At 32.2% G+C, this 9,976-nt stretch overlaps 1 protein-coding gene across 3 annotated transcripts; it reads left to right on the plus strand.

Annotated features, from left to right (window-relative positions):
- The first annotated feature begins 3,267 nt into the window (after positions 1-3,267).
- On the plus strand, positions 3,268-9,976 carry LOC100776360 (uncharacterized). Of its 3 annotated transcripts, none has more exons than XM_006604527.4 (10): positions 3,268-3,395; positions 3,573-3,765; positions 4,658-4,883; positions 4,990-5,137; positions 6,014-6,093; positions 6,185-6,227; positions 6,719-6,775; positions 6,924-7,011; positions 9,445-9,539; positions 9,623-9,976. In XM_006604527.4, exons 2-10 carry the CDS (start codon positions 3,609-3,611, stop codon positions 9,716-9,718), a joined length of 990 nt encoding a protein of 329 aa, XP_006604590.1. In that variant the 5' UTR covers positions 3,268-3,395; positions 3,573-3,608; the 3' UTR covers positions 9,719-9,976. The 3 variants fall into 3 exon arrangements, with proteins under 3 accessions (XP_006604590.1, XP_006604589.1, XP_006604591.1); XM_006604526.4 differs by having other exon boundaries at positions 3,275-3,395; positions 3,490-3,765; XM_006604528.1 differs by lacking the exon at positions 6,924-7,011 and having other exon boundaries at positions 3,384-3,765.

Raw genomic sequence — 9,976 nt, forward strand, 5'->3', positions numbered from 1 at the left:
TTGGTGTGTATATATATAGCACAAGGTTTCTACTAGGTTGCTAGTTTAGGAGGTTGATGTTTTACGTTTTCCATTTTGTGGAACATTGCAATAGGACGAGTTTTTCTCGGGGCATATATCCCTTCATCCGAAAAACAATTAATAGGAGAGTCATCCATTAATAATATATATTTGTAATTTTAATTTTTAGAATGCTTTAGTTTTAGTACATATATATGATTTATTGTCCCTCACCAACCTTGGCTATTCATGGAATATGTTTAAAAAAGTCATCAAACACATGTTTTCTTTTTAAGATAGTGAAGTGTTGTTTTTTTATGTTCATGGGTGTAACTATATCTCTCTTTATGTGTTATATAATCTCGCAGTTGAATCAGTACTCCTACTCTTTCCTACACATACATGTTCTTGTATGCTAGTCAAAGGCATGCATTCTCGCTCTCAAGATTGGTACGTGCTTGGTCAGTTAGATTTGTTCATACCGTGCTGCATGGAGGCAACAAAAATGCAAGGTGAGTTCAGCAAATATCTTCCTTGATTTTTGGTGTCAAGGTGCTAACTCGCATGAGCTTTGTTCCAATCTCTGTTAAGAGAAATATCAGTAATACGCTTATATATTTTTTTTCTAGATGCCTTTTTTTATTGATGAAATTAGATAGTTTATATTAAATATATACGAGTCCAATTTTCTATTTGATAGGCTCATTTTTAAATTAGTAAATCCTACATAAATTTTAATTAATAAGTAGTATGTTAAAAAAAGTTTTTTTTTGTCGCTAGCTAACACTCTTCTCTTCATCTGTTTTTTATTTTTTTGGTAGGTATCATCTCTTATATTATTACTACCATATTTTTTAAAAGAAAAACATTAAATTAAAAAAAATCTATTTACTAAGTTGTTCATAGACTTGTCTGTGTTTTTAGTATATATTCTTTAATAAAAATTAAATTACTATATCGATATTATATTGACAATTGTTAATAAAAAACAATTAAATTATTAATATAAATATAAATCTATCTTAACAATAGGTTACAATATAACATAAAATAAATAAAAATAATGAATTTAAACTTTTGTTTAGAAAGTAAAAATACAAATTTTTAAAAGTTTAGGAGTCTTGACCTGTCAAACAAAAGCATAAAAATTAAAAATCTTAATAAAAAAATTGAGAAATCTTGACTCGTCAAATTTTTATTTAAGGATTAAAAAATAAATATTAAAAAAATTTAGAAACTAGTTAATCCTAATTTATTTTGTTCTCTGTAAAGGATTGTTTACATTGTCTTGTAGCTTTTTTTCTTCTTAATTATTTGGTTCATCGAAAAAAAAAATTATGACTATTATGGAATTTGACTAAAAAATAAGTAAAGTTTAACAAATATTATTTTTATCAAAAATTAAATTTTAGTATTGTCGAAATAATTCAAGTTCAACTTCTACACATTATGGAATATTATATCACATTAACCAATACTGTGTTAAGCAAATCATATCCTCACGGGTTCGATGACAAAAGTCAATTTTCATCAAGTCCTCCTAAGGGGTGGGTGGAAACCTCTAGGCATGGCAACGGGGTCTACCTCGATTTTGATGGGGAAAATTCAAGTTGACCGGGGTCGAGGTCGAGGTTAGGTCAACTCGGGTTTTCCTTATAGCTAAAGTCAGGTTTGGGATCGGGGATGATATTATTAATACCCGCCCCAAACTTGCCCCCAAACCCGCATCGCTCATAATTAATTTACAAAAATATCATTACATATATATATAACACATTAAAACATGAAATTATTAGATCATTTTTTATGTTAGTGTTGGATTGAATTTTATGTTGTCATTTACAATCTAAAAATATATTATAGGAAAATGGAGAGTTAGGGCAAGGGTGGGGTAAGTAAAACCCAACCTTGACCCGTCCTGACATGTCTAGGAACACGTTCCTGGTTCCGGATATATGATTGAAGTTAAATGTAGATGGAGAACTGTTTCAACTTATAGTTGTGTTATTTTTTAAAAACATTTTCTTTTCCCAAAATTTTATTATTTTTTTAATAGGTTTAATTATTATTATTTTAACGAGTTGTTATTTTTTATATTGTATTATTTTATAGTGAAACAAGATAAAATAAAACACTAAACTCATTTTATCCATCTTTGTAACAATTTTTTAAAACTAAAAACTAAATCTAGTTTTGGTTTTTAAAAATTCCAAACTAAAAACGAAAAATCATTTCGTACAGGACTTTATTTAATTAATTTAATTTTAATTAAATAATACAATAAAAATAATGATTAAACCAATCACTTCAAATTTAGTTTTAAAATATTATTAATAACAAAATTAAAATGATTTTTTATGCAGGGAATTTTTTTATTTTTATAAACAATGAATGTTCACTATCTAGTCTGTTGTCTTACAATCGTGCACAATTTGTACAAGACACCAACATTTTTAAAAATGTTGAAGTTTCTCAACATTATCACTTCTCCACCATTCATTAGTTTGAATGTGTGTTTGGAATCCGTTTCTATTAGGGCAAACGGAATTTCCACTTTCTAAAGTATAAATTATAAAATATTTAAATATACTTTTATTTTTAATTCATATAAATTATATTTATTTTATTTTTTAATTCATATAATTTAGTTTTTATTTTTAATTCATATAAATTATATTTATTTTATTTTTTATCAATAAAGTACTTTAAATAAATAATGAAAAATATTATTTAAAGTGTTATAAGGATAAACAATAAAACAAACATAATTTATTAGGACTAAAAATAAAAAATAATAATTTATAAGTTTTAAATTAAAAACCATTAAGTTGAAGGAATAAAAAGATATGTAAGCCAACAAAATAAAAAGCAATCCAACTATTAGTTGTAAGCAAAATAAATAATTTTTTTCTTTACCTTTTAGTATAACTGATGTCATATTTTTTAATGGGAGAAATTTATTTAAACTTATCTTATTTGCTTATTAAAAGTCACTTAAAGTTTATTTTTCCTTAACCCTCTAACAAAAAAAGACTCTTTAATTTGGAATTCGATTAGGACACAGATAAAATATAAATAAGAATTATTTTTAACAAAAATTAAACTCAGATAATATTTAAATAATTTAATCTTAACTTTAACATATTAATCACTTATATTCCATCATTTATTGTTTAATTTAAAGAAACCAGGCCTAAATTTTTTTAATAGTGTATATTTAGTTTTATCACGTAAACTATAAATACAAAATTTAAGCATGTATCCATTACTGTTGGAAAGAAGGATGTGATGGATTATGGAAAATGTCCAGTCACCTGTGACCAGCGATGCGTTTGCCTTGTTGGGGGCAGTATTTTAGTCGGTAGTGGAGGCAACTGGCAAGTGTCAGGTTTAAGGTATTTGCTTTCGTCCTAGAATTCCGATTTATGTTGTTGTTGGGTTGGGACTTACTAGGATTAAGGAATGAATAACTAACGACTTGCGGAATAGGTGGCCCCCATCTTAATGTAATGCATTCCTAGTTTCAACCTCGTCAATGCCCACAATCTTTTCTTGTTGCCAACCTTCTCTAGGGTTCGTTTCTCTGTTTCTTAACTTTCTTCACACCAATGGCCAAGAAGAGAACCACGCCTCAGAAGAAGAAGACCCAGACGATAATTCCCATGCCAAAACATTCTCAACAGCCAAGAAGCTCACCTCCCAAACGCCGCACTGATTTCTCTTTCTTCACGCGCTCCCCCTCCTCCTTCTCCAACCCTACTTCTGGTACTTCTTTTTTTTTTTTGTGAATTTCCTTCTTTCACGTTCTTTTTAGTCTTTCTTGAATTTGTTCTGGCTATGGAATTTAATCGTTCTCTTTGTGGGTTTCTTGTTTGTTTTTATTTTCTTTTGAATTAATCGTCAACTGTTGACTGCAAAGCTAGTGCCGTTCGTGCAATTCCCCAATTGAATTGTCATGTTTTCGTGTAATAAGACGAGCAATTCTAAATGAAATCATTAAATTCCCTTTCCTCCTTCCTTGGTCAGAGGGAGTGTGTGATTTCTTGTATATGTCACGATTTTGTAGATGATGATGTACTTTTTAAAAATTTGGTGCGGTGGTAGTTTGTTAGCAATGTGGTTGAGCTGTGAAATAACTATGTGCTTTGACAAGGTGTGTGTTCTGACAAAGGAATGAAATCATTGTTTTGTTAGAATGCTAATGGCTTGTGCATACTGAAATTATTTTTAACTGTTTGATTTCAATCTTCCAGTTATGTGTATCTGTGTTGGAGGATATTATTTGCATTGCCAAATAATGAACACTTGTTGAATTTAGCTCATTGATATTGTCTTTTGTCATTTACAAAGGTCATATCCGAAGTCACATGCATCAACCTTTTAAGGTTGACTGCCTCCATTGAACTTTGTTGGAGCTAATTTCATACACTTGGTACTCTAAATCTTTGTTGTTGATGTTGCCAAGCATGGAGGTTTGGCCTGTAGTTTGTTCTCCATCTTCAAACATCTTACTATGTGTAACATGTGATTCAAATTGAATTATTCATTCTGTTAGGATTTAAATTCAGTGTCTGTCCTTCTCCTTCATAAGCAAACTTTGATTGAATTTTGTTGAAACATATGGCTGATCTTTCTTCTGACCAATTCTTTCATGCAGGTTCCTCACCAGGTTCATCTTCTGGTGAAGTGAGGTTGTCCAATGTTGCTTCAAGCAGTTTGCAGGGGAGGAAAATGGTAATGAAACAATTTTCTGAAGATATAATGGTTCAATGCAGCATTTACCAAGAGGGTAGACCAGTATGTTCATCTGAGTCTTTTGATACTCCAGTTGTGGAAGTTGATTCAGCTGTTCAAGATGAAATTCTCAACCTTGGAGGACATAGGTTTGTTTTGTGCAAGCGTGCTAGTGCAAATAAGTTGAGTTTGAGACCTTTCAGCTTTTTTGTTTCTTAGTAGACTGAAACTTTTAAGTTTTTGGTTTCTATATAGGGCTGCTTGCAATGAAAAAATTGATATTTCCAAGATGTCAGAATCTACCCGTCTTGAATCATATGTCTGTGATAGCAGTTCTCTTGCTGCAACTCCTGGAAATGTTGTATGGGCGAGGACAGATGGTCAAGTGTGGTGGCCTGCTGAGGTATTTACTATTACATCCTGCAGTATTTGTTGTTTTCTGTCCCTATCTATGTACTGGTTCGTGAGTCAATATGGCATATGATTAGACAGAAAGAATCCATAGATACAGAGCCCATCCTCTCTTCCAGGCATCCTTGAAGAATCTCTTGATTTTACATGAAGTTCACTTATCATCTAAGTTCTTCAGATGAAAATTCACAGTATGATATTGTAACATGTCCTTGTCTTGCTAATGGGAAAACTTGCTTTGAATTTTAAAACAGCTTTTGATATAATCAATAGCATAAATTATATATCAGTTCAAGCCTTATGGTCTTTCCCTTTTTCCCTTTTTAATAATTGATGTACCATAATGTAAATATAATTCTTGCTGATATAAATACAGGAGAGTGTCATCTTTATTATCTTAGCTGCAAACCATGATAAACTTCCCTTTTATTTCTCTGTTTACTCATTTTACCCTGTTCCTTTTTATTTTCCTTCGGAGATTTGTGAGACAATGTTCTCTCATGGGAACTCTAGAAGTTAAGATTAATGTTTAAAGTCCATTCAAATATTAAAGATTGAACTTTTTGTGCATGTTCATATCTTATACAATATGGCCTTGATTTGTCAAAACTTTTCTCATGTTGTTAAACTAAAAAAAGATGTGGAAAACCAATTACTCAAATGCTTTTGTAGTTTACAGTATTAAAACTATTGGTGCATATCTGTCATACTTTTGATGTTAGATGTTGAATCCAACCTTCTAAACATACTAGTTAATAAAATGGATAAGCTTATGACTTTGGCGTGAAGTTTATTTCTTTGTGTCACTATTTCATTTTGAATTTCATAACCCATTTATCTATTTTAATTAAGAAAATAAACTTTTCAGATCCTGGAAGAAACATCTGCATTATCCAACCCTGGCAGTGGTGGACATGTTTTAGTTCAGTTTTATGGAAATCTTCCCAGGTATGGTAGCATATATTTTCCAGATGGAAGTTTCTTGGATTTGCCCGACCTGTCTACTTATTGTACTGAATGTTTCTCTGTTCCTTAACAGTGCCTGGATTGATCCAATGACAGATATTTCAACTTTTGAGGATGTGAGTTTAATCCTTTTCATGGTATTTAGAACCTTAGAAGTCAAGCCACTATCTTGTATTTATATTTTGTTAACATTTAACTTCTAAGTAAAGCCATGCTAGATGAGGAGGCAGAAAGGATGCCTCCTCCTCATCTTCAACCTCAAAATGAAGAAATAAGAAGGTGGAGAAAGGAGGCTTATTTTTACTAATTGTAAATTTTCTAATATGTTTCCCCGCATCATGTTTCACAATTTTTGTAGTAAATTATTAAAATAGTGTTTTGTCATGAGTATTGTCTCTGCCATTGCAAATCCTTCTATTCTACATTTTTTTTTTAAATTTATGAATTCCCCTTTTCTTTTCTGTTGAGAGTTGGGTTGTTGAAGACTTACGAATTAGGAGGCATTTTTACACAGTTCTGTTAAGCAGGACATAAAATTTCAACAATTGTGAAGGAGATAGTGTATTGTTGTTTGCTTAATCACATTTGTGCATGATTTTTATTGCAGTCTTTTGAAGACAAGAGCAACAACCCTTCAGAAGATTTTCAACAGGCTTTAAAGAAGGTATGTTTAATCTAAAAAGAAAACTTCAGTATGTTTTGCTCCAATAAATTTTACAATTTTCAGCCAACAGAATCTGTATGTTATCTCTTTTATCCCTCCTCCCCCTTTCTTGGTATGATTTTTTGTGTGCTTATTTTATTGATACTAGGCCTTACAGAGGAAGGCACAACTTAGTTCTTGCCAAAAGTTGACTCTTGATAGGTCTGCTCACTCTGATATGCAAGAACGTTCATCTGGTACTATCTTGATTTCTACTTTGAATTATGTTGTGTATGGTGAAGACGAGGTACTAGTATTACTACTTTGTGTTACTTTCAAATATGCATTATTTAGAATTGGGATAGGAACACCAAAACTCAACAAGGCAAAGTGTTTACAGAAGAGTAGAAGAGAGAAAAATATTTATTGGAGAATTCAAAATGCATTTTGTTAATGATATATTAAAATGAATGAAACATGTGAGTCCTATTCAACAAAGAAAATATCCTAAAGCCTTAGGCAAAGCAATAGGATCAACATTACAAAATTACTTGAAATTTTAATTAAGAACCATAAAGAACTCGGTTTCCCAATTGCCAAGCTCTATATTTTTCAGATAAGAGCGAACCAAGTTGACACACGTATCCTCAGAAATGTATTTCTCAACAGCAACTATTGTGCTTGAAAACTCAAACCTAATACTCCAAAAGCTCTCTCCACGATTACATATGGGGGCCCCTTCAGTTTTAGTCTCCCATCTCTCCAACCTGGCCAGCCTTTTTTTCTCTTTTCTCATATGTAACTGTCCTTTTGTCTGCTTTTGAGAGTTTGTAACACAAACCGAATCGGCCCTTATTTTCCATCAGCCAAGGCAGTTAGCTTAGACCTTGTTAATTCCTTCCTAGTTCCTAGTGCATAACAATACTGTTTTCAGGCATGCCTTTTGTCACCATCGTAAAAACATCTGATGGATGGAACTTAGTGATAGGCATTTGCTCCTTCACATAGATGGCGTTTGCAATTTTGAACGCTTAGAATGAGGTATCAAAAACCTCTTGAATAACTTCAATATAAGGGGTGGATGAGGGTTCGCCAACCAATAGATCCTCCTTAACAAAGATAATGACTAGCTTGCCATCAATGACAATTTTCTACTTTTAGTGAAGTGTGGAAGGAACAAGCTTCACACAATGGATCCTCCAAGGTCTCCCCTGAAGGCCATTGTAAGTTGGTGTAATGTCCATAATTTGAAATGTTACCTCAAAGGTAATAGGATAAATCTGGGTTGACAAACTTATCTTTGCAATCACTTCTCCAGGAGACCTATCAAAAGCTCTGACTACCATAATGCTTGGCTTCATGAATGATCCATCATAAGACAGTTTTGCAAGTGGTGCTTTTGGCATCACTTTCAACTAGAACTTTTTCCAAAATATGGTTCATGCATTTCACTGATATGTGTAGGGCATTATTCTGCCTTGCCTCTTCCACTAGTATCTCATCATTAGTAAAAGGTAGGGTAATTATTGGTAGTGATGTTACCAATGATACCTTCAAATTTTTCCATGGAAACGTTATGGATGACGTGGGCCTTATTCAATATCTTCAACAATATCTTCTTGTGTGGTTTTGAATTAATATTCAGGGAAGGAAGTGATATTTTAGCACAAATTTGGGTTAGTTGGTTAATCATTGTGTACTTACTCTATTTTATAAGCTTTAGACTCAAGCTTTTTCATCAGAAACTACCCTCTTCTGTTCCTCCTCCCTTTTACTGTTTACACAATAATGAGTTCCTTATTAGTGATTCCTTTTCCTCTTCTTTGTCCTTCACCGCTTCCTTTGACTATTTGCCTCTTAGCTCGTTAGGAGTGTAGATCTGACCACTCGGAGTCACTGCAATCCTAATGATATTCGTAACATCACGAGCTTCTAAATTGATGCCTTTGACCGGTTCTCTTTAGAATTGTCAACACAAACTTAGGCATAGAAATGGGTGCATTCATGAGGAAAGATGAGTGCTACAAGCTGATAAAGCTTTTACATGATACTAGTGATGTCTGAGTGAATCAAATAATATTTGCGAAGTCCTTAATGGAGTCACCATCCAGAGTCTCAGAGAAGTTGGATAATCCACTGAAAATCTTTTACTTTCCTATTTTGTGACGTCCTCTGTTGTGATATGGGTCAAAATAAGAAATCTTAGAGTCCTATGGCTGCATAAACACAATAAATAGAAAGAACCCGTTTTATATTAGTGAAATTATTATTATTTTAACTAACAATAACATGCTCCGTGTGTTGATTGGATTGTCTTATGCCATTACACAGTCATTTTTTGTCAAAATAAAAGTAGTAGACCCAAAAATGTTTCAACTCATTTACAATATGATAAGTCAGTTTTATTTTGTGAATAATTTTAGCAAACAAAAGGGTTTTGGGACACTTTAAAAAAGTCTCATGTGCATTGTTTGTTATCCACACATCATTTCATCTGTTCTTGTATGTTTCATGTGTTTGTCAGCCTCAATTACAAAACTTTTTCAAACTCCTTTCACTAAAGCAGACACACATTACATACCACATACTGGATACTGCTTCATAGTTCATATGCTCGTGTGACTATTGAAGATTATAACTTGGCAATTTTCTCCTTTTTCCTTTTTAATATGAATATATGGTTTGAACAGATAAATGCACTTCAACTAGCACAAGCAAAACAATTGATGATGTTCAAGAGAAACGAAGAGGGAAAAGGGAACGTAAACCGAAAGTTCACTTTGATGTAAGTTTCTAATTTAAAACTCGTGGCATGATCACTATTAGAACTTGTTTGCCACGGGCTTAAATGAATAAATCCTCTTTCAGGAGGTAACATACCCAATGAAGTCTGAAAGAAAGGTTCGTCGGTTGAAGATAATGCGGTACCTCGGCCTTGCTCCTCCAGTTGGTTCTCCCTTTTGAGTTTTGACCATGATCACGAGTAATGCATATTTCAAATGTTTGCAGCTTTACAGCTGTAGTCGATTCTCCCTTTCTTTAACCATAATAATCATGAAATATGCATATTTCTAAAAATTGCTTCTACTTCTTGCCACTAGCTCTGTAAAATTTTGTAGGATTATATAGTCTCAAATAGTATTACATTACTATCTGTAAAATCCATATAAGAATTTCATGGAATATCAGATTAGTTCTCCAATAAAAGTTCCATTTAGCACA

The sequence above is a fragment of the Glycine max genome, chromosome 19 (assembly GCF_000004515.6).
Source record: "Glycine max cultivar Williams 82 chromosome 19, Glycine_max_v4.0, whole genome shotgun sequence".
Classification (NCBI taxonomy): Eukaryota; Viridiplantae; Streptophyta; class Magnoliopsida; order Fabales; family Fabaceae; genus Glycine; species Glycine max.